This window comes from Caenorhabditis remanei, chromosome X (assembly GCF_010183535.1).
Source record: "Caenorhabditis remanei strain PX506 chromosome X, whole genome shotgun sequence".
Lineage (NCBI taxonomy): Eukaryota > Metazoa > Nematoda > Chromadorea > Rhabditida > Rhabditidae > Caenorhabditis > Caenorhabditis remanei.
In genome coordinates this window covers 3,418,315-3,443,571 of record NC_071333.1, presented here as the reverse complement: position 1 = coordinate 3,443,571, position 25,257 = coordinate 3,418,315, and the positions used below count along the sequence as shown (strand labels likewise).

At 35.9% G+C, this 25,257-nt stretch overlaps 2 protein-coding genes across 2 annotated transcripts; both read right to left on the bottom strand.

The window, feature by feature from the left end:
• Positions 1-15,065: 15,065 nt before the first annotated feature.
• GCK72_022646 (uncharacterized protein) lies at positions 15,066-15,781 on the bottom strand (the record flags this gene model as incomplete). The annotated part of the gene is made up of 3 exons (XM_053734961.1): positions 15,066-15,150; positions 15,200-15,472; positions 15,633-15,781. 3 exons carry the CDS (start codon positions 15,779-15,781, stop codon positions 15,066-15,068), a joined length of 507 nt encoding a protein of 168 aa, XP_053578527.1.
• Positions 15,782-15,836: 55 nt separating this feature from the next.
• GCK72_022645 (uncharacterized protein) lies at positions 15,837-17,769 on the bottom strand (the record flags this gene model as incomplete). The annotated part of the gene is made up of 7 exons (XM_053734960.1): positions 15,837-15,877; positions 15,920-16,188; positions 16,237-16,397; positions 16,441-16,537; positions 16,580-16,824; positions 16,921-17,141; positions 17,598-17,769. The coding sequence occupies 7 exons, from the start codon at positions 17,767-17,769 to the stop codon at positions 15,837-15,839; spliced, it is 1,206 nt and encodes a 401-aa protein (XP_053578526.1).
• Positions 17,770-25,257: the final 7,488 nt, after the last annotated feature.

Here is a 25,257-nt window from a genome sequence, read left to right as displayed (position 1 = left end):
ATGTTTTTTTGGAAATTTTTTGAATAAAAATAGTTTCCGAATAAAAATTAAAAAAAAACGGTAAATTAAGCATTTTTACTCTAAATTTTCGAAAAATTTCAGAAAATTGTGTTACACAAAATGAGTACACATTTTTGAAAAATTTTTGACAAGTCTGCTTTTTACAGATTTAGCAAAACTATTACACAAAACTGTACGGATCTTCAAAAGACGTGTTTTGAACGCAACCTTCAGTCCTCAAGCCAACCATATTTCAGGGTATCATTCTGCAAACGAATGTCTTTACCCGGTCAAAATAATCTAGAAGCAAAAACTTGTAACTTTTTCTTGAGTGAAAAATCAATAAATTACATTTGGAAATCGAAAAAATGATGGATTTTGATTTCGTTCGGAAAAATAAGAAAAAAGTATTTTTTTGCACAGTATTCATTAGCAGCCCATCTCACAACTGCGTCCCGTTGCAAACGAAAGAGTATCGGCGAGTAATGTAGAGATTTTTTCACGCCGACACAGATTTACTTTGTTTTAGTCTACTTCGGGTGCGTTTACAAAAAATTCGTTTTGCAAGTTATGAAATATGCCGAAATAAATCAAAAATAGATCAAAAATGGTAAAACCTCCGTCGGTGTGGAAAAATGCATGGTCTCTTGCCGATACGCTCTTATTTTCAATGAATCGCAATTGTAAGCGGGAATCGGTTGACAGTTAGAAAAAATTTTGAAGAAACTGAATTCGGAAAACAAAAAAAATAATATTTGAAATTTGGAAAATTAATTAGTTTTATACAGTTCAAGTTTTAAAGGAATCTAAAATTTTTCTTAATTATTCATTGAGTCAAAATGGGTTCGAATGCTGGAAAAGATTTTGAGTAACGGTTCGGAAAATTATAAATGAACTTTTCAGAAAAAGTCATTGAGTTGGATTTCATTAATATTCTGCTTTTAAACCAAATTCTATAAACTCAAATCATTTAATTTCGCAGTGCTTTCATGTTCAATCGATTTTTGAATTCGATAACTGGAAAATCAATTATCTTTCGAGAAAACCAATTATCTCCAAAAAAACAATTATCTCTTGAACAAACCAATTATCTCCTGAAAAAAACCAATTATCTCCTGAAAAAACGAAATATGAAATAAATACTTGAAGGGAAAACGAACCAATGTGGTATTTTGAGTCATGTTGTCAAGAGAAAAAAATGAAGAGCTGAAAACCTGCAGAAGTTACTAGTGGCTGAAAAAAAAGATATATATATATATATGTAGCAAAAGAGTCCTGTATTGTCTTCAGTACAGGAAGCCGTGTGTACTCCATTAGAACAGTGTTTCCCAATAACCTAACAAACGACGTTCGACGAAGAGGTCATGAAAAGACTAACTGTGAAGAGACCGAGAATACCCCCTTGCAGTCCGTCGAAGATGAAGAAGAAAAGTGAGGACGATGAAATAAGACAAGATTGTTTTCACAGGAAAACAATCAAAATTTTTTGTGGCCAACTAAAATCCCCCACCTTGATGGCAGAGGTTCTCAGGGTTCTAATTAATTACCACAGAACCAAGTGACACCCGAAGGGTCTCTTTGGCATGGATTTTTTGACTACCGACAGGTGATTTCAGTAAATCACAGTTTCAGAAACACGTCAGTTTGTCATAAAGACAGTTGATGCGTGTTATCAGAAAGACATCGAAGATGGTCTATCTGTGAAGCGAAAGACTCAAATAGATAGTTTTTTCATGATTTTTGATCTGATGTCTACTCTTTTTTCTATTTTTGCGCGCAGTCAACCCCATACTTCAACATCAAATCAGAGACCAATCAAAACTTCTATTTCAATTTTCCGCTAAACGAGATAGGCATCTTTTGCCTTTTTCTCCTCCGTACCGAATCCTCCGTCGTTATTGTCTATTGAATCCTCCACTGAATCCTCGTCCTCGAATGGTTGTCCGGATTGAACTCAAAAATAGATGAATAAAACGAAAATAATTTTTTAAAAAAGAATGAAATTTTTGCGTATGCGGTTTTCATTTTTTTCAATTGCTATTTCTCACACTCTCTCATTTCACAAAACGTTTTACCATATTAGCTTTTTCTCATTTTAGCTTGAGAAGCTTTGAACGCGCAATTCGCTGTACATCTGAGGTAAATCTCCGCGCATTGATAAAAAAAGGAAAACGATTATTAAAAACGACAAATAATTTTTTTTAACTATAAATTTGGAAATCGTATATTTGTCAAGGCACGGTGATTTTTCAAAATTCCCTTTAAACATCAAAAATTTAGCTTTTTCACGAAAAATTCAACGTTTTTCAAAAAAGAAGTGTTTTGGTTCTAACTCCCGGGCCTAGAAAATTATGAAAAAACGAAATAATTACAAAATGGGAAAAATAGTCCTTGAGTAAAAAATTAAAAGAGGAAAACTGTAAAAATGGGAAATATGTCCAATTAAAACTGTATGCAGTTCGAGTTGAGATGTTTATGTTAATTTTCAAACACAACCAATTATTAGCAGCCCACGCCTTCTTACAACTGCGCCCCACCGCAAACGAGAGAGTACCGGCGAGAGACGCAGAGTTTTTTCTGGCGCGAAACAGATTTCCACCATTTTTGATCTATTTTGGAATAATTTTTTCTTGAAAATTGGCAAATTTTGAATTAAAACGTGTAAAATCTTTTTCGCGCCAGAAAAAAATCTGCATCTCTCGCCGATACTCTCTCGTTTGCGGCGGAGCGCAGTTGTAACGAAATTGCTACGCTAATATTTCACAATATATTTTTCTCAATACTCTAAAATCCAACTATTGGGAAATTTTGAGATTCGAAAGACTTCTTTGAAAATGTTTTAAATAAAACAAAAGCTGGATTGCAAAAACAATAGAAATACGGCGTGATTTAATTTTGTTCACACCCAAAATGGCAAAAAAATGTTGTGATTTTTTCGGAAAATGTTTTTGGTTAATCAAATAGAATTATTTTTAAACAGACTTATCACAGGCCGGGCCGACCTGGAATCGAAATTTGAATCAAAAAATGAAAATTAAAGCATTTTTACTATTATAAACTTACAGTCTGCCGCTGTAGAGCTTTAAAGGCGCATGGAATTTGTTAGAATGGGTCTCATAGTTGCAAGCATGAAAACCGTAGTAAAAATATTAAAAACCGTAGTGGAGTACGGTTTTTTACCCATTTCAACTACGAGAACCATGCTAACAAATTCAATGCGCTTTTCAAGCCCTACGGCGGCAGACTGTAAATGTATGATATAAATTTTCGAAGCATTTCAAAAAAAGTTTCAGAGTTCCCATTTTTGAATCCGGATCGAGTGAAAGTTCGACGCAGGCCGGACCGAAAGTGTCTTTTTAAGTGACATTTTGGTTGTGTTTGAAAAGTTTCATAAAACACTCAACTCATCTGCAATCGAAACCAACGAATTCGAAGAATTCGGAAAGTGCGCAGCAATAAAACTTGCGCGGTGCAAAATAAAGCGGCTGCTTCCTAACAAGAGAAGTATTCCCAAAAACTTCTCCAAATCCTCAAGGCAATCCAAAAAACTCGATAAACCTTAAGAATTGGGGAAGTTTTGGGAATTTCGTAACTCATAACTTCTCTAAAGATACTAATTCTTTTTCTAAAACTACTATAATTTTTCCGTTCCCCCACAGTCTTAACGCAGTCTCCCTGTCTCTCTCACACAATCCCAGAACCTCCCATCCCAACTCTTCTTTCGGTACCCCCAGAAGAGAACCCAGCCACCAAAACCCGTCATCCTCCCGTTTTCAATTCACTTTCTATCAGTTTTCTGAGATAGAAAGTGAATGAAAACACCTATACCTGAAACCAAACAAAAATAAACTACCTGAAGTTCCTTCGATTGATGTAGAAAGTCGAAACGGTCGAAGTGAAGACGGTAAAGTTGAAGATGATTCCTACGAGAAGTTTTGAGAAGCACCATTCAATCAACGAGCTGAAAATTTTATTTATTTATCTTTATTTTTTAAATTTATTTTTGAATTAAACACACTTTATTTCCAATTAACATTGATTCCACTGCGGCTTTCTCAGCTCCAGAAATTTTGAGCCTTTGCGATGATCTATTACTCTGAAAAAAGTTATTTGAGAGGGGGAATTTGCAAAAAATTTAAAAATCGGAAAATTCAAAAATTTTTATCTAGAAAGTTAACCGTTCAAAATTGTAAAAAAGAAGCCTATAAGTAGTTTTGAGCCGAGAAAAACAATATCAAGCTTTGAAAAAAACATTTTAGCCGTGGGAATGTGCATTTTTCAAAAAATTTAGGCCGATCCCAAGTCTTTTTGAGTTTCTAGAAACCTGTTAATATCTATTTTCTTGCAATAAATTTACAATTTTAGCCCCTTATAAGTAGTGAGTGCCCTGTCAAAAAAATTCAGGTCTCAAAATTCGAAATTTCAAAAGTTATGAATTTTTTTCGTCTATTTTAATTTTTATCTTGCGGCGATGAAAAAATGGAAATCTGGAAATGCGCTTAAACGACGCAGCGTAAAATTTAGGTCTAGAAGAGCTTTTGTTTTGGAAAGATCGGATAAAATACTGGTGAGAAAAAATCGATAAAATTTGAAAAAACGAGCAAAAAACAAACAAAATGTGGCGGAGTCTGATGACGCATGCGATCGTGGCGAGACCCAAGTAACGAAATATTACATGCGCCTTTTTTCGAGATTTTCAAAATAGAGGAAACCCTATGAATGTATATATGTCTAGAACCCAAATTTTATGAGGAATTCAGAAAAAATAAAATTTCTTGGGTTACGGTAGTTTTTCGGATTACTGTAGCCATTTTCGTGTCAAGACCTAAATTTTCAAAAATCGTCAAAACTGAACCGTTTCTCAAAATTTTTTTTGAATAATAATCAGAACATCGCAACGAAATCACAAAATAATTGTTCATATGATTTACGGTAGTTTTTCGGCTTACTGTAGCCATTTTCGTGGCGAGACCCAAGTGACAAAATATCACATGCGCCTTTTTTCGAGATTTTCAAAATAGAGGAAACCCTATGAATGTATATATGTCTAGAACCCAAATTTTATGAGGAATTCAAAAAAAATAAAATTTCTTGGGTTACGGTAGTTTTTCGGATTACTGTAGCCATTTTCGTGTCAAGACCTAAATTTTCAAAAATCGTCAAAACTGAACCGTTTCTCAAAATTTTTTTTGAATAATAATCAGAACATTGCAACGAAATCACAAAATAATTGTTCATATGATTTACGGTAGTTTTTCGGCTTACTGTAGCCATTTTCGTGGCGAGACCCAAGTGACAAAATATCACATGCGCCTTTTTTCGAGATTTTCAAAGTAGAGGAAACCCTATGAATGTATATATGTCTAGAACCCAAATTTTATGAGGAATTCAAAAAAAAAAATTTTTTTGGGTTACGGTAGTTTTTCGGATCACTGTAGCCATTTTCGTGTCAAGACCTAAGTTTTCAAAAATCGTCAAAACTGAACCGTTTCTCAAAATTTTTTTTGAATAATAATCAGAATATCGCAACGAAATCACAAAATAATTGTTCATATGATTTACGGTAGTTTTTCGGCTTACTGTAGCCATTTTCGTGGCGAGACCCAAGTGACAAAATATCACATGCGCCTTTTTTCGAGATTTTCAAAGTAGAGGAAACCCTATGAATGTATATATGTCTAGAACCCAAATTTTATGAGGAATTCGAAAAAAAATAATATTTTCCGGGTTACGGTAGTTTTAGGATTACTGTAGCCATTTTCGTGTCGAGACCTAAATTTTCAAAAATCGTCAAAACTGAACCGTTTCACAAAATGTTTTTTGTATAATAATCAGAATATCGCAACCAAAGTCAAGAAAACCTGTTCATATTGTTTACGGTAGTTTTTTCGGATTACTGTAGCCATTTTCGTGTCAGGACCCAAAATTTTCAAAAATCGTCAAAACTGAACCGTTTCACAAAATGTTTTTTGTATAATAATCAGAATATCGCAACCAAAGTCAAGAAAACCTGTTCATATTGTTTACGGTAGTTTTTTCGGATTACTGTAGCCATTTTCGTGTCAGGACCCAAAATTTTCAAAAATCGTCAAAACTGAACAGTTTCACTTTTTTTTTAAAAGTGCGCTCTACTGATAATTGCTGGAAACCATGAGACTCCGTCCACTTGGATTTCACAAATTGCTTATTTTTTGCTTCAAATTTTTGAATTTCCACTCTTTTTTTTAAATTTTTATTTAAAATATCGATTCAGAACAGATTTTCAGCTATATTGACATTTTTTTGCAATCAATACTCATTTCGATCCCAAAATGCAATTTTTGAGAATCCAAGTGGTCGGAGTTTTCAGCAAAATATAAACGCCGTTCGTTTTCAGCTAGGGTTTTTTGTTGTTATTTTCAGAAAAATTAAATTTGCACATAGCTTCCGTGTCAAAGTAACAAGTGTGCTCTACTGATGATCTTGTTCAAAATTCTGTTATTCTCAATCGCTGGGAGCGGGAAGTAACACAATTTTAAACAAAATTAGCATTAGAGCGCACTTTGCCTTTTAGACACTTAGAAACGACTAAATTTTTTTTTGAAAATCCTCTATTTGTCCGAATGTTTGAACAGATGTGCCCCAGAAATCAAAACCTCATTCTGACAAGTGCGCTCTACTGCCTAATTTATCAAAAAACGCATTTTTGTGTTCGAGACCCCGAAAATGACACTTTTCAAAGTCGTAAACGCCAAAAAAATGTTATTTTTCATAGTTTCAAACACCAAAAATCGCATTTTTCTAGAAATTAAAAATAGAGCAAACCTAACAGAGAGAGATTTTGATTTCTGAGGCACCTTCGGCGCTTTTTGACCTCTGGAGGCTTTTCAAAATAAACATTTGGGCATAGCTTTTGCGTCAATGTGACAATTGCGCTCTACTGATAATCTGGAGGAAATTGTATCATTCCCAATCCATGGGAACTGGAAATAACACAATTTTTAGCAACATTAGCATTAGAGCGTTCTTGCCAAGCTTTTAGAAAGTTGGAAAATGAAAATTTGGGCATAGCTTCCGCGTCAGAGTGGCAAGTGCGCTCTACTGATAATCCGGTAAAAATTCGGTTATTTTTAAACATCCAACACCAGATTAGCAGTTGAGCGCATGTACCATAGTATGAACATCAATTACGGTTACAGTTGAAACGTGTATGTCAATTTTCAAACACAACCAATTATTTCACAATATATTTTTCTCAATACTCTAAAATCCAATTATTGGGAAATTTTGACATTCAAAAGACTTCTTTGAAAATGTTTTAAATAGAACAAAAGCTGGATTTCAAATGCAATAGAAATGAAATACGGCGTGATTTATTTTTGTACACACCCAAGATGGCAAAAAAAACTTGTTTTTTTGGAAAATGTTTTTGCTGTAGGGCTTTAAAGGCGCATGGAATTTGTTAGGATGGGTCTCATAGTTGCAAGCATGAAAACCGTAGTAAAAATATTAAAAACCGTAGTGGAGTACGGTTTTTCACCCATTTCAACTACGAGACCCATGCTAACAAATTCCATGCGCGTTTCAAGCCCTCGAAACCCCAAAAATGACACTTTTCAAAGTCGTAAACGCCAAGAAATGATATTTTTCATGGTTTCAAACATTAAAAGTCGTATTTTTCCATACTTGCAAAATATTGGCCCGGTCGGCCCGGAGTCAAAAAATGAGCACAATTTTTGGCAAATACTCATTTACTACCTACTCATTTACTACCAACTTTACTATCATTACTCTTTTCAGACTTGTCACGGGCCGGGCCGGGCCAAAATCAGGAAAAATCTCGGCCCGTTTTGAAACATTTTTTCAAAACATTTTTTGTTTTTGAATTTTTTTGAAAAAAGTATAGTTTTCGAATAAACATTTAAAATTGAATCAAAAGGTGAATATGTATGATAATTTAAGCATTTTACTCTTTTTTTCGAAAAATTTCAAAAAAAAATTGGTAAAAATGGATACCCATTTTTGAATCCGGGCTGACCGGGCCGGGCCGGCCCGATTTTTGACAAGCCTGACTCTTTTACTACCATTTACTCATTTACTACCGTTTGCTCATTTACTACTTTTTACTTATTTACTACTTTAGAGCGATATGCTGGGATTCACTTTTCACCATTCTCTTAGGCTGAGGTTGGCATTTAATTTTTGGGGTACAACAATTTTAGGGTACAACAGGGTACAACTGATTTTAGGGTACAATTTCGTCATTTTAGGGTACAAAACTGAAAGGGTACAACAATTTTAGGGCACAACTATTTTTGGGTACAAACTTCTGATAATTTTAGGGTACAACTAAATACAATTTTAGGGTACGATCAACATAATTTTAGAGCACAACCAATTTTTGTTGTTAGTTATCGAAATTTTGAGATTTCCTGAAAATTTTGATCCTATGGTTCATAGAATCAGAGACTACAGTGAACCATAAGGTAAATCGAGGAGCTATGATCATGAGGTACATCCATAGAGTTATCATAGCGTACATCAAGTCAGAATTTTCATGAAATTTCAAAAGTCACAGAGTTTTCATCAAATTTGGAGAAAAGATTTACAGACGTAGTTCCATGAACATGTTACTGATCTTTTGGGAAAGATGATATAACATAAATACTATTCAAACAACCATTTGCTAGATGCTCATATTGGAGTTTCTATAATTGACTCTAACATCATCTTTAAAAATCGTATTATTTCATCCCTCTGAAAAAAGCAGCTCCTTGAACTCCCCCTGTAAAACTATTCTCAAAAATATATGAAAACTCTGAGACTTTTAAAATTTTATGAGAATTCTCAGTCGATGTACCCTATGATAACCCCATGGATGTACTTCAAGCTCCTCGATTTACCTTATGATTTACTTTAGTCTCTGATTCTATGTAACCTAGGTTTTCAGAAAATCTCAAAATTTCGATAACTAGCAACAAAAATTAGTTGTGCCCTAAAATTATATTGGTTGTACCCTAAAATTGTATTCAGTTGTACCCTAAAATTATCAGAAGTTTGTACCCCAAAATAGTTAAGCCCTAAAATTTTTGTACCCTTTCAGTTTTGTACCCTAAAATTATGAAAGTTGTACCCTAAAATCAGTTGTACCCTGTTGTACCCTAAAATTGTTGTACCCTAAAAATTAAATGCCGCTTAGGGTTGTTAGAAATTCGGAAAAAATTAACGAAAACGGTGATTCACCGTATTCATCAATTGTTTTCCGAATTTCTAAGAAACCTAAGCCTAAGAGCGTGGTGAAAAGTGAAGTAGTGAATGAGCAGTACGGTAGTAAAAGAGTAAATGGTAGTAAAAGAGTTGAAGTAGTAAATGAGCAATTGGTAATAAACGAGTAGGTAGTAAACTAGTATTTGCCACAATTTTTTTCACAGATTTTTTTTGAAATTTTTTGAAACTTGCATCAAAAATAGTCAAAACACCTTTGGCGCGTTTGCAAAATTTGGTCGATTTTGACTGTTTTCAATCGCTTTTTGACATAAATCTGTAATTTTCACATGTTTTTTCACTTCTAGTCACGTAAAATTGATATTTTTGTGATAAAGAAACCGGAAAATGACACTTTTCAGCACCAGGCGGAGAGTCTGGCGCACCTTTGGCGCGTTTGCAAAATTTGGTCGATTTTGACTGTTTTCAATCGCTTTTTGACATAAATCTGTAATTTTCACATGTTTTTTCACTTCTAGTCACGTAAAATTGATATTTTTGTGATAAAGAAACCGGAAAATGACACTTTTCAGCACCAGGCGGAGAGTCTGGCGCACCTTTGGCGCGTTTGCAAAATTTGGTCGATTTTGACTGTTTTCAATCGCTTTTTGACATAAATCTGTAATTTTCACATGTTTTTTCACTTCTAGTCACGTAAAATTGATATTTTTGTGAAAAAGAAACCGGAAAATGACACTTTTCAGCACCAGGCGGAGAGTCTGGCGCACCTTTGGCGCGTTTGCAAAATTTGGTCGATTTTGACTGTTTTCAATCGCTTTTTGACATAAATCTGTAATTTTCACATGTTTTTTCACTTCTAGTCACGTAAAATTGATATTTTTGTGAAAAAGAAACCGGAAAATGACACTTTTCAGCACCAGGCGGAGAGTCTGGCGCACCTTTGGCGCGTTCGCTGAATTTTGTCGATTTTGACTGTTTTCAATTGCTTTTTGACATAAATCTGTAATTTGCACATGTTTTTTCACTTCTAGTCACGTAAAATTGATATTTTTGTAAAAAAGAAACCGGAAAATGACACTTTTCAGCACCAGGCGGAGAGTCTGGCGCACCTTTGGCGTGTTCGCTGAATTTTGTCGATTTTGATTGTTTTCAATTGCTTTTTGACATAAATCTGTAATTTTCACATGTTTTTTTCACTTCTAGTCACGTAAAATTATTTATTTTTGTAAAAAACAAACCGGAAAATAACACTTTTCAGCAGTAGGCAGAAAGTCTGGCGCACCTTTGGCGCGTTTGCAAAATTTGGTCGATTTTGACTGTTTTCAATTGCTTTTTGACACAAATCTGTAATTTTCACATGTTTTTTCACTTCTAGTCACGTAAAATTAATATTTTTGTAAAAAAGAAACCGGAAAATAACACTTTTCAGCAGTAATCAGAAAAACTGGCGCACCTTTGGCGTGTTCGCTGAATTTTGTCGATTTTGACTGTTTTCAATCGCTTTTTGACATAAATCTGTAATTTTCACATGTTTTTTCACTTCTAGTCACGTAAAATTGATATTTTTGTGAAAAAGAAACCGGAAAATAACACTTTTCAGCACCAGGCGGAGAGTCTGGCGCACCTTTGGCGTGTTCGCTGAATTTTGTCGATTTTGATTGTTTTCAATTGCTTTTTGACATAAATCTGTAATTTTCACATGTTTTTTCACTTCTAGTCACGTAAAATTATTTATTTTTGTAAAAAACAAACCGGAAAATAACACTTTTCAGCAGTAGGCAGAAAAACTGGCGCACCTTTGGCGTGTTCGCTGAATTTTGTCGATTTTGACTGTTTTCAATCGCTTTTTGACATAAATCTGTAATTTTCACATGTTTTTTCACTTCTAGTCACGTAAAATTGATATTTTTGTGAAAAAGAAACCGGAAAATGACACTTTTCAGCAGCAGGCGGAGAGTCTGGCGCACCTTTGGCGCGTTTGCAAAATTTGGTCGATTTTGACTGTTTTCAATTGCTTTTTGACATAAATCTGTAATTTTCACATGTTTTTTTACTTCTAGTCACGTAAAATTGATATTTTTGTAAAAAAGAAACCGGAAAATGACACTTGTCAGCAGTATTTTTGCGCGCACTCAACCCCATACTTCAACATCAAATCAGAGACCAATCAAAACTTCTATTTCAATTTTCCGCTGAACGAGACAGGCATCTTTTGCCCTTTTCTCCTCCGTACCGAATCCTCCGTCGTTATTGTCTATTGAATCCTCCATTTTAATTGTCCACTGAATCCTCGTCCTCGAATGGTTGTCCGGATTGAACTCAAAAATAGATGAATAAAACGAAAATAATTAAAAAAAAAAAGAATGAATAAGAATGGTTGGGGAAGTCAATGATATAAAAATTATCCCGTCTTTGAAAAATTCAATTCAAAATTCAAAATTGTCCCGTTTTTGAAAAACTTACTTCAAAATTCAAAATTATCCTTTTTTGGGAATTTCAATTATAGTTTTTTTTTTTCATTTCTAGCCCGGGAGGATTCAAACCCGCGTCTACTGAAGTAAACCTCAGCCCGGATAAGTATAGACTATTACAGCGCCATGCTCGATCAGTCTAACCGGAACCGACACAGATAAGAATGGTTGGGGAAGTCAATAATATAAAAATTATCCCGTTGAAATTTTTTGGTGAAATTCTCAAATCGGCCCGGCCCGGCTTGCAAATAGAAATGTTGTTTCACTTCGGATTGGTGAGACAGTCTAAATAGCGAAAAGTGTGATAATGCACAAGCGGACACATTATTGAAAAAGCGGACAAAATTCGAAAAAGCGGACACATCTTTAAAAAAGCGGGAACCATCTTCAAAAAAAGCAGGAAACATATTCAAAAAAGCGGACAAACCTTCGAAAAAGCGGACACATTATTGAAAAAGCGAACAAAACTCGAAAAAGCGGACAAACCTTTAATAAAGCGGACACATTATTAAAAATGCGGACATATCTTTGAAAAAGCGGACAAACCTTTAATAAAACGGACACATTATTAAAAATGCGGTCATATCTTTGAAAAAGCGGACAAACCTTTATTAAAACGGACACATTATTAAAAATGCGGACATATCTTTGAAAAAGCGGACAAAGCTTTGAAAAAGCGGACACATTATAAAAAAAGCGGACAAAATTCGAAAAAGTGGACACATCTTTAAAAAGCGGACACATCTTCGAAAAAGCGGACAAACCTTTAAAAAGGCGGAAAAACCTTTAAAAAAGCGGACACCTTTTCAAAAGAGCGGACAAACTTTTAAAAAAAACGGACACATCTTCAAAATTACTTTCTCATAACTGACCCACTGAAACCATGGTAACTGTTTTCAATCGTGACGCCCAGCAAAAGTACAAATGGTCCCAAAAAGCTAAAGAACAGATAAACTTGAATATTCAAATAAAACCCTAAACTTTACCAAAAAAACGAAGCCAAAAGTCGGATAACACCAATGTTAATTTTTTAAAGCTATTCACACTCCAGGCTATTACAACTCAGGTAAAACTTCTCAGAATGTTTTGCCGTTTACATCAAATGAAAGCTGAAAACACGAAAAATGAGATTCAGAAGCAAAATTGCATTAAGTCTATATATATATTTAGCTGGAAAAATATCGTTTGCAATTTTTTTCAAATTGTTGGCTTCGAATTTGTTTTCAAAATTTTCATGCATTTGCTACTTTTTGACACTCATTTCAATCGATTCCTACGGTTAGAATTTTTTTTAACGGCTTTCGTGTACTGAAAAGAAAACGTTATTTTGTGTCTAGTTTTTCATTATCAATAATCGTAACGTTTTGCAATCTATATTTTCTGAAACTAGAAAAGTTAAGCTATCTTTCATTTTTTGATTCTCCATTTTGAGTTAGATTCAAGCAAGTTATGAAGGTTTGAAGTTCGCGGAAAACTTTTTTTCATATTTTTTCAAAAACTCAATTTTCTCAAAAACTATGTTAGCACAAAACACAAAATTTCCAGGAGCATTCTACTTTTGCATAAATGTTCGTTTGAAAACATAATGAGCCAAAACCAAAAATATCAATTCGCGGTCATTCTATGTAAGCAGTTCAATCCGACTCTTGAAGCTAGTCGTCCAGGCGCTTCCAAGTCCAAAGATGACCGGAAGTCATCAGGTTTCGAATCATCTTCAAACGTCAAATTCAGGAGATTTCGTACTGTTACATTTTAGGCTCGCATGCATAAGTATTTAGGTTTGATCTATCCCAAGTAAGAGCGCGCACGTTGGTCTGTATGCGCGTCTCTCTTTCACATTGTTTGTAGTTTGGTCAGAGTTCCCTATATAAGGGACTGACATCCCTCATTCTAGTTCTTCCTTCTTTCCCTACCTATTAGTGACTACTATTCTGCAATAGTTTATCCCCCCTAAATAAACTCTCTATCTATTCAACCTACTGTTCTTGGGACTACAACCCGGCTACAGTATGCCGGATTCTAAGGACACAACACGTACCATTGACGACTGGGCAAAAATCCGATTAATCACTCACCGCGTTAGGTCTTATCAACCTCGTGAAGCGAAAGCCAAGTTTGCGTGTCATGTGAACATAACACAAGCCGCCGAGCTTCAGACCCCCCCCCCCGTCCCCCGGAGTGTTGACAATTGCCTTGTCCTGCCTGTGTCCCACTCCAAACTAAAATGCATCAATTGATTGTATAGACTACTAAAATTTAATTACATGTATTTATTTTACTTTCTGTTAATTATCTTCTTTTTTCCCTGTTCTCTTTTTTTATTGTAATAGGAAGTAATTCCATTTGCAATTCAAATCGGCGCCAACTACGATGTCTGCGTCTCTACTGCAGTCAAAGGCGCACGTCATTCTCACAGGAACTCTCAGCATGACACACAAGTACCCACTCTACCCTATAATTATTTTACCCTAAGGGTTGTCCCTTTTTATAGTTGCTCTTTCTAACCAAAAATAATAATAACTCGCTGAGAGCTATTAGGAAGAAACCGTGAGAATTCTCAACAGAAAATTCTCGCTTTTCCTGAATAAACTGGTTTTAGATTAAACCGCGTAACAGTACATTGAGTCCTGCGTTTCACTGAACCACCTGAAATAGCAAACCACCGAGACGTGTGACACCCCCGACGGCTAATAACCGGCGGCCTGCTATCCTTAAAAGGAGTGGCTTCAAGGGTGTCATATTTTCACTTTTTTCAGAACCAAAAAATCATTTTTCCATAACTTACTACTTTTGGCTCTAAAAAGCTCTAAAATCTGAATAGCTGTAAATCATTAAAAAAGAGAGAGCATGATAACAAGAATTAATTAATGAATAATAATGAATTGACTCTTAAGGAGCATAAAAACATAATAATTACAAAATATGGCAAGATGATGTCGGCAGAGAAGGCATTGGAATCATTCGTTTGCCGTGGGAACTTAGGTCCGGTAGCAAACGAATGATTAATATTATAATACAGAGCAAAATATTAAAAAAGATAATAATGATAAGAAAGGGCAAGAAGGAGTCGGCAGGAAAAAAGGGCAACCATTCGATTGCTACCAAAGGAGTCTGGTATGGTAGCAATTGAATGACATGGGAAAAAGGACTTGTAAAAAGTTGATGTAAAATACCAAAAAAGAGAATCGGGGAACAAAAAGAGAAAACACATTTGATAGAACAAAAAAAAATAAGGGGAAAGTATAATTTTCAAAAAAAAATATAAAGAAGATGGCTCTAAAGGAGCATAAACATATTTCTCCACACGAGAAGACAAGAATTTGTAGGCAGGACTAGAACCTATGCGAATGATGTATAAAATTCAGTACACAAAGGTGAGAAACAATTTGCTTATTTAAATGAGTTGACGTTCCTGCTTGTAGACGTCATCTTGTGTTTGATGGTGATAGTCCGTGATGAGCTGACTTGCAAGTACCTAAAAATCCAAGTTTCAAATGAAAAACAGTTAATGTTTTGAAACTTACTTGATCGGCCGTCCATCTCTCTTCGGCATTTTTTTAACGAGCATTTGGGTCACACCGCGGATGCTCATGTTCATCTGCACTGGTGGATCATATTTGCATTTTGAGACTATGTACTCAGATACATGCCCCGTCGGCAGCTGGAATGGTAGTGTCCCTTGAGAACATTGATGAATTACGATTCCCAGAGAAAAGCAATCGACGGCTGTTGTCTGTTTTGAGCGAGTGACTATTTCGGGTGCCATATATCCCTGTGTTCCGCAGAACGTACCGTGCCTAAAAATCAATAAAATTTCAAAAATCACATTGAAGAATCCCTCACCGTTCGTCGGTTGCACTTCCGAAATCTGACACTTTGTATATTCATTCTCCATTGTGTAGTATATTTTGGGGTTTCAGATCACGATGGATAATGCACCTTTTGTGTCAATATGACAGAGCTTTCGCCACACAATCCGTCATTTGTGCAACGTCCTTCACATTCATCACATGTCCACGTTTCCGCTTCAAAACATCGTGAAGTGATTCTTGCATCAGTTCTAGTACAAAGCAAATGTTAATTTTTGATTTGAAGGCAGCCAACATTTTCACAATGTTTTCGTGACGAAGATCTCGTTGAATCAAGAGTTCTCGCTCAATTTCAAACTTTTTGGACAATATGCTTGTTTGGTTGATGATGTACTAAAATACAAAATTATTCGTGTTCGCAGTAGTATTTCTCACCTTGAGAGCAAATTCTTTGCCGCTTTTTTTTTGATCTACATTTGAAGACACTGCCCATTGATCCAGTTCCCATTAATTTTCCAATGTCAAACTTTTCTTTGGTCACATCGTTATCATATACATTAATGTCTTCGTCGCGCTTCCCAGCAGCTTCGTATCGATCAATGGTTTTTCTCAGTTCTTTGATCTCTTTGTCATCCGTAAGACGACTCTTCGCTTTACGGCACGCTTCTCTCTGCTTCTCTGAGTGGCTTTTGAAGTTATCGACGCTGAAAGTTACATTCAGTTAATTCTCCTGTTTTTTCTTTGACACTCACTTAAATTTTGCAGACTGCATCATTACACCTGTGGAGCAGCCTGTGGCAAGAACGTTTCCAGGCAAAATATCAAACATCGTCTGGTTCGGAGACTTCACTCCATATTTGTGAAAAGACGTACACTTTTGTTGGGCGATATTTTTTACGTCAGTTAGGACGAGCTGAAAAAATAATACGATTAAAACTTTGCATGTATAAACTAACCTGCGAATTTTTGTAACTCCCATGAATCACAAACCCCTCCGACGCATTATTTCCATCTATTATTCCAAGAAACCACTGCTTCTCATCGAAAGCCCATCTATAAAAATAGATTGAAAAATCATTTTTCGTGAAAATCTACCTTTCGGAGGGCTGTGTTTCTCCATTCCACGTGTACAACCGGTGAACATCTTTGTCGAATGTCTCGCAGTAGGACATATTGGTTTTGTAACCTTGTTTTACGATCGATCCTTTCAGTGAGTACGTGTACACGGCCTTGTTCAAAGACCCTCTGAGGTCATACACCGACCAATTTCCATTCAAACCAGAAGTCATTATTTCGTAGCGCTCCTTGCGGAAGTTCGATAATGAAGATGTCACATTGGTCTGAAAAAATTCATTTGATTACTGACTTTACAAAGATAATTGAAAATCAATAACTGAGAAAGACACTGAAAGAATTGTTAATTGTATTCAACCTACCTTGAGCTCTCTAACAACTGAATCCGTCTTAACGTCGTACAGGAGTATCGACTTGGTGAACACACCACTTCTTTTCGGATGCAAAAGAAGAACTTTCTCCAATTTGTTAAAGTCATTGCACTTCCACTGAGTGATTCCGGCCAACGGATTGGTTTGACGAAGAGTCGATTGATTGGTATCGATCTTGTAGACGACTGGTTCTTCTCCCACGATGTATACGTCTAAAAACATTAATATTATTGATTTTCCTGATTTTATTTCGGTTCTATTCCAGTTTAAATGTTTTTTGAAAACTCGAACGTCCCGATAAACACTACGGCGTCTCTTGAAAGACCTAGACGTCCCTAAAAAAACTTAGACGCCCCGAAGAATATTTAGGCGTTTCAAAAAACATTTAAACATCTCGAAAAATATTTAGACGTTTCTTGAACCCTAAAACAGACTCTCCTCCAAACAGAGACAACCAAGAGCTTGCTTAAAAATTAGGATAAAAGTGCAAGCAAGCTTCTGGATGTCTCGGTTGGGTCTAATTGTTTCTGGGACAATCAAACATTTGAAAGGACGTTTTAAATTTTGGAAAAAAGGTAGGGCTTGAAAGGACGTCTAGACATTTAAATGTTTCAAGTTATTCTAAGAATGACGTGTTGTCTTTCTGAAAGGTTAATTTTCACACTCACTGTTCTTCTCCGCATAAACTGTATTGACTCCTTCGTCGACACGGTGGCTCTCAAGAAGACTTGAGGTAGTTGTTGAGTAGATCGACACGGAATTTTTGAAGAGAACAGCAACTGATTCCTTGTCAATCAATGCAACATCGATAGGATCTGAACAGTCAATTCGGCATGTCATAATTACCAAATTTCGGTGTATTTGAAGTTGATTTTTTGGCTGTAACAAATGATTTACAGAAAGAGAGAGAGAGGGAAAAATAGAGAGAGAGAGAGAGAGAGAGAGAGAGAGAGAGAGAGAGAGAGAGAGAGAAAGAGAGATTGCAAAAAATTGGCAAAATGACGGGAAAATTTGAAAATTATTTTTATACGGAATACTGAGAACATTTCGCGGCGGCGACAATTGAAAATTAACAGAAATGAACAACTTATCGGTTTTCAACCGGAATAACGCCTAAAATTACGGTCAAAGTTGCAAAAAAACTCACGAAAATAACGGGAAATTTGAAAATTGATTTTATACGGAAAACTGAGAGCATTTCGCGGCGGCGACCACTAGAAATTAACAAAAATTGAAAATTTATCGGTTTTCAACCGAAATTACGCCTAAAATTACGGCAAAAATGAAAAAAAACAAAGATTTTGGACAAAGAAAAAATTATGGAAAAAAAAAGAATTTTGCTAAACAAAGCGCGATAACGGAATAACGGAGTGTCGTTGCAAAAATTGAATTTGTTCTATTTTTGATTCAAGATATTTAATATTTAAAAAGATGAGGTGTTACGAATGTAAAAAATTTCAGAATACAAATTTTCAACAAATTTAAAATATGAAACAATTTTCCAAAAATCTCAGATATCACTGCATTGGTTTTTTTTTATTAATCCTGATTATTTTTTTTACTAATCCTTTTTTCACTAATCTAGATTATAACCGTCATTCTATGTCTCAGACAACTCACTGAGGATTAAAAACGGCCGAAAATTTAATTTTCGGCCGCAAATTGATGCTTCTGGGCAATTTTTTCGATTTTTTTAAAACAATACAGTTTTGTGGGTATGCGGAAATGAAAAAGCGTGTTTTTTTATACTAATACACTTACTAATCCTGATTATAATCAGATTTTCGAAACTCCGGCCCGGCCCGGTCGGCCCGGATTTGAATTTTTGAACTTTTTCACTACAATTTTTTGTCCTATTTTCTGAAAATTTTTCATATTTTTTCTCAAGTATATTTTTCAACAAACTTCGAAACTTACAAAAAATGTTCTGAAGAAACATTTTTCAAAAAAATCGGGAAATTTTCGAAAAAAAATTTGAATTTTTTTCAGTACACAACTTCCGGGCCGGGCCGGCCGGAGAATATTTAATTCCGGCCCGGTCCGTTGCAAGTCTGATAAGTTTATGTGGTTCAGTATCTTCCGGATTCTTTCGCCGTCTTCCCATTGTTAGAGAGCGCCAAAGGCACACCAGCCGTTATCTCCTTTCTGCAGATCACATTCATATCGACATCCAAACAAATAGACAGACATCCGGACATACCGACAAAGAGAAAGATATTATTTCCATGTTCAAGGGGCTTTCCGTCTTTTTCCCCATCCTGCGCGCTGAAGGTGTGCCCAACTCTGTACACAATAATGTAAAGTATAAAACAAGAAAACGGCAAATGAGTTTGTGAGAATTAAAAAAATATGTTAGAATTTTTTTGTTGTTGGAAATTTAGAGTTTTATAACTCTCATAATTTGAGCTTTAAGATTTTAAAATTTAAGGCGGTTCTAACGATTATAAACATTTCTAGGTGAAGACGGAGAGATCCCAGACGCTCTCGCTTCTCGGCCCCTCTTCTTAAATTGCGTAATCTGTCCTGATAAATCTTCGAAGCTGTATATCTCAAAAGTGGGCGGAGCTATTAAAACATTGTCAACTACAAAAATAAAGAACTAAATTTAATTTACATACTTTGAAAAATTTGGCACTCTGGGACAACTTTCAACGTTGTTCTATACTTTCTAAATTTACAAAAAATCGAAAAGTTTGAATTGAATTAAAAATGATTTAGGACCACTCAAAGTTGAGCCAAGGACTTCTCGATATGCATGTTTTTGCCGAGATAATGAGGCGGAAGTGTAGACGAGAAATGGTTGAGGATCGAAATGAAGGGCCCGAAGACTCGGGCCGGGTTTTGTAAAATTTTGAACGCTTGACCCGGCCCGAAGGGATAACGTAAATATTTCTAATAATTTGAACTGACACTCAAAAATTTGACTTTTTCGCGAAAAAAATTCAAAAAATTTGAAAGTTTAACTTTGGGCGGCAAAATACCCGTGCCTTTATCTTGCTGACAAGGCCCAAGCCTTGACAACATGTCGTGCTTTCTAATTTCACGTCTTCTTGTTCTGAAAAGCTAGGATTACTGTGGATATCATTCTGGGATATTGTATCATTTGAATATTCCTATTGAGCCAACCAATTACCGGCTCAATTCCATGTAATAGGGATTACATAATCTAATCCAACCAGTCTCCAATTCCACCCTTTTTTTGAATACCTCTGATCTACCCGCGAGATGGGTGCGTCTAGGCTAATCCCCTTACCAATTACTTAATCCTCCAGGTTTTCCCTTCGATAAATTCAAAAAATGTGAACAGATGGTTCAACAGAGAACGATTTGGAAGGTGAGTCTGAGATACTGTAGCAATATCATTGGACTGGGGAATGGCTTTTTTAGCACGGAATTTTCAGTCCGTAAGCTCTAAATGACAAGGTAAATTACTTCCGGGTTGGATAACTTTTGTGTCCACCTTGTCAATCCGTCATCTTTCTTTGTTTTAAATTTTTTAGTCGTTCATATTCTAAAAATGTGATTTTTTCAGGAAGAGCCGTCTTAACCTTTGCAAAAATTTGCATCACTTGAAGGACCGCTCGATTCTTCTCAGAAATGGGTATCCCTCGTTCTCGTTGTTTGGACTTGCTCACCACTCCTTTGATAAGATGGGACAGTCGTATCACACTTCCGGATACATTGGAAGTCATTCCAACTCTGAAGGATATAGGGGAGTTGGAGCGAAATATCAAGTGTCGCTTGACGGGAAGGATCAAAGACCTGCAGGTGACAAAGGTGGAGTTTTCGCTGCTGACAATGGTGTTTTTTGTCATGCAGGTGAGAATTCTGAGTAAAGTTTAAATGAGCTAAGATTGCTTGAGATCGGCTAACTAAGGAGGAATGTGAAGTCCACACTGGGATGACCCGCCAAGTAGCCTTGAATGGCGAGGGTGATGGAAATATGCATTTTCTCTTTGAAGGTGACCCATAAAAATTGATTAAAAGGGATTTGAAGGTGACCCATAAAAAAGTTGAGTAGGATGAGTCCGGGGAAGTAGAGAAGCTGAAAATGGTACTATTTTAAAGTTTTTCAAGGTTCGTTGTGATATTAGTGGTGAAAACCAGATCTTTACTATTTCACTAGTTCGTCAGTGTGAGTCCACTAGCTTGAGTATAGCAGCTCCTAAAAAATCGGAAAAGTGTTCATTATTTCGTTGGGACTGTACATTTTTTGCTGCTTACCGTAATATACGCCCAAGGACTTGAATTTTTTTTAAATTCATAGTTTGGATATAGATAAAACATTCTTCTTTCCAGCAAAATCAAAGCTCTGACAAAGGAAGTTATGCTACCTTCAATTTGATTGTTCAAAAAATTTATTCGAAATTCAGATTTTTCACTATCTATTAAACAAAATCCTGTTTAAGTTTAGAAACTTGTTTTTCACAGGAATGTTTCACCTCGTCAGTCAGAAGTTTTCACGAAAAACCTCGCACACGTATAAAATTGAAAAGCATACTTGCAAACCGGGCCGGCCCGTAACTCGCTTCAAACTCAATGTTTCGGGCTGAAAACTATACCAAAATGAAGATCTTGACGAGTTCTATGTCCGTGACCTATTACGTGCCGGATGGCGGATTGGTACTGCGCCGCGGGCCGCGGGCCGGGCTAGAATGGCTTCTTTGGCCATTTTGGAATTTTTTTGGCACTTTTTCCCGGCCCGCGGCACATTAGCGAAAAACCATCCGACCCGTAGTAGATCACGAACATGGATCTCGTCGAGATCTACATTTTGGTATATTTTTCAGCCCATAACAATGAGTTTGAAGCGAGGTACGGGCCGGCCCGTGTCGGCCCGTTTCGGCCCGGTTTGCAAGTATGTTAAAACGCTTACCCAAAAAACTATTTTACGCCATTCTCTCCTTTCTACGGCCGCCGGCCGCTGCACATGGTCTCGGCATGTTTTGCAAGTTTACCTGTAAAGTGATATTCAGAACAAGAAGACGTGAAATTAGAAAGCACGACATATACTGCTCTGGCAACAAAGATTTCTGTTAATCCTGCTACAAAAACGAGTGTGACCAAATCAGAAGGACTCCCTCCTCCTTCTATGTACGCATTATCACATGGTTTCACGCAAAATCCTTCTTCTACTGCTCTCACTCTTTCTCAAAAGTACAATTTCGAAAATTGGCACGTTGAGACTGAAGTAGTAAACAACAGAAGAGTAATCGATTACGCCCTGGAGTTTGGTCGGGATTTTGTGTTATGATAAGAGTAGGGGCACTTCTGTTAGATGTCTGTTGGTTAATTAGGAGGTGGCTAGACATTTCGTGGGTTTTGATAAAAAATGTAAATTTGTGGAAATCAGATGGGAGTAAAATGGATCCTGTTTTCTAAATTCAAAGCATTTTTTTCTAAATTCAGATATAGATCACATTGAGCACTTACTAATCATGGCCTCAGCATTTTTAAAATAAGAACTATTAGTTTGTTACATGTCTTGCAATCACGCTCTGCAGCAACGTCCACCGATTAATGACTTGTTTCTCAAGAGAACTTCAATAGAGCGCAGTTGCTAATACCGTGTTTTACTAATAACTTATCGATTTATTGGCAATCAGCTGAATGGAGGATCCAAGTGCTGGAATATCGACAAGTCGTTTCTTGTTCCAAATTTTTAGACTGGCAATATTGACTTTGAGAACTGAAATAATTTTTTTAAAAATAAGGTATATGATCTTCACTAATTTATTTGAGTCAAAATAAAAATATCATATGTACAATTTGGCTTTGAACAAGACTATTTCAATTAAAATTAAGAGAGATGATAGAAGGAATAATGACCGGGGCCGAGGAGGAAGAAGGATGAAACGGGGAAACGATAGGAAAAATGTGGCAATGAGGCTATACTGTACAACGGCATAAGACGTGAATATTGAATAGACGAAGGAGAAAGTTAAACATCATCGAAAAGTGTGGACATTGGAGGTGATATCATTTCAGAACAAGACGACAAATGAAAAAAAGTTATCGGATACTGGAGTATCTCTTTGAGGAAGAAGGTAAGAGAAACAGTTAAGATGCATAGACAGATTGGAAAAACTGTGAACAGTAATTGAATCATTCTCATGCCTCTATATTGGGGATTCTGAATGTATTTACATTTCTTGAACTGGGTGTTACAAGTCTACCGACATCGAAAATAGCTATGAGAAAATGGGAAATTTAAAGGAATATGAGATGGGTCATTGGAATCTCCACAAGATCATTTTTGATCAGTTTTGATTAGCCATTATTTCATTATCCAAGCGAACGAAGACTGTAAATTAGTATTTTCGAGGAGCTTCTTGTTATCAAAAAACAAAACTCACCTACAAACGCAGTTATAGTGTCGAAAATTTATGTAATATAACCAAAAAAATAAAAAATAAAGATAGATGACGGATTCACAAGGAGAACACGAAAATTATCCAACCCGGAAGTAATTTACCTTGTCATTTAGAGCTTACGGACTGAAAATTCCGTGCTAAAAAAGCCATTCCCCAGTCCAATGATATTGCTACAGTATCTCAGACTCACCTTCCAAATCGTTCTCTGTTGAACCATCTGTTCACATTTTTTGAATTTATCGAAGGGAAAACCTGGAGGATTAAGTAATTGGTAAGGGGATTAGCCTAGACGCACCCATCTGGCGGGTAGAGCAGAGGTATTCAAAAAAAGGGAATGGAATTGGAGACTGGTCGGTTCGGATTGTGTAATCCTCTCACATGGAATTGAGCCGGTAATTGGTTGGCTCAATAGGAATATTCAAATGATACAGTATCCCAGAATGATATCTGCAGTAATTCTAGCTTGTCCAAGAAAGCACACTTGTCAAGGGCCGGGCCTTGTCAGCAAGATAAAGGCGCGCGTATTTTGCCGCCCAAAGTTAAAATTTCAAAGTTATCAAATTTTTAAAATTTTTTGAATTCTTTCACGAAAAAGTCAAATTTTCGAGTATCAGTTGAAATTATTAGAAATATTTACGTTACCCCTTCGGGCCGGGTCGGGCGTTCAAAATTTTACAAAACCCGCCCCGGGTCTTCGGGCCCTTCATTTTGATCCTCAACCATCTCTCGTCTACACTTCCGCCTCGTTATCTCGGCAAAAACATGCATATCGAGAAGTCCTTGGCTCAACTTTGAGCGGCCCCTAAATCATTTTTCATTCGTTGAAAATTGTCCCAGAGTGCCAAGTTTTTCAAAGTATGTAAATTGAATTTAGTGCTTTATTTTTGTAGTTGACAATGTTTTAATAGCTCTTTCCGCTTTTGAGATATACGCTTTTGAATATTTAGTAGGACAGATTACGCAATTTAAGAAGAGGGGCCGAGAAGCGAGAGCGTCTGGGATCTCTCCGTCTTCACCTAGAAATATTTATAATCGGTAGAAGCGCCTTGAATTTTAAAACACTAAAGCTCAAATTATGAGAGTTACAAAATTTTTATACAGATGGTTCTATAATATTTCATCAAAGCTCTGAACGTTTTTGCATCAAAATAAAATTGAATTATTTTTTCGATAATTTTTTTTCCATGGGGGGACCCTTATGTGATTTTCAAAATAAATGAACATATCTCAGAATGGTCTTCTTGTTTTTTGATGATTTTAATTGGATCGTATGTCAAATATTGCGGGACGTTAGTACATCAGTTGAAATTTTATGGCTTCTGTACCAATTATTGATGAAAACGTCAAAAATTGGGAAAACATTTTCATGAAGAAAAATTCGAAATCTATTCAAACCAATTTTTAAGGTGTAACATTTCGGAATTGGTTTATTTCATGTGTTTTATCAATATTCTGATTGTTTTCGGACAACTTTTTTTTTCGAATTTTTCGTGAAAATTTTTTTTCATAAGGGGGGACCCTTATGTGATTTTTGAAAAAATCGAAATATCTCAAAACGGTCCCCCTACTTTTTGATGATTTTTATTGGATCTAATGGAACACCTTGCGGGGAATATGAATACAATTTAAAACTTTATGGCTTCAAGAGGGATTTTTTGAGAAAAGTTGAAAAAACATGAAAGTGAAATTCACTTGAATGGTTTCTGGGGTGTCTGGAGGACTGAAAATTTGTGTAGGGGTAGTCAAAAACACTCGTAACATGTACCAAAAGTTTTGCAGAGTTATCTGGAAAATTGAAATTTTTATGAATTTTTGGGTGAAAAGTCATTTATTTGGCATATTTTCCTAGGATGACGTCATAGGGGACTGGTGACATATTTTTTGTAAATCACTACCATAGGGGTACTCATGCTGTAAAAAAAGTTCGGATTGAAAAAACTTTTTGCAACTGTGC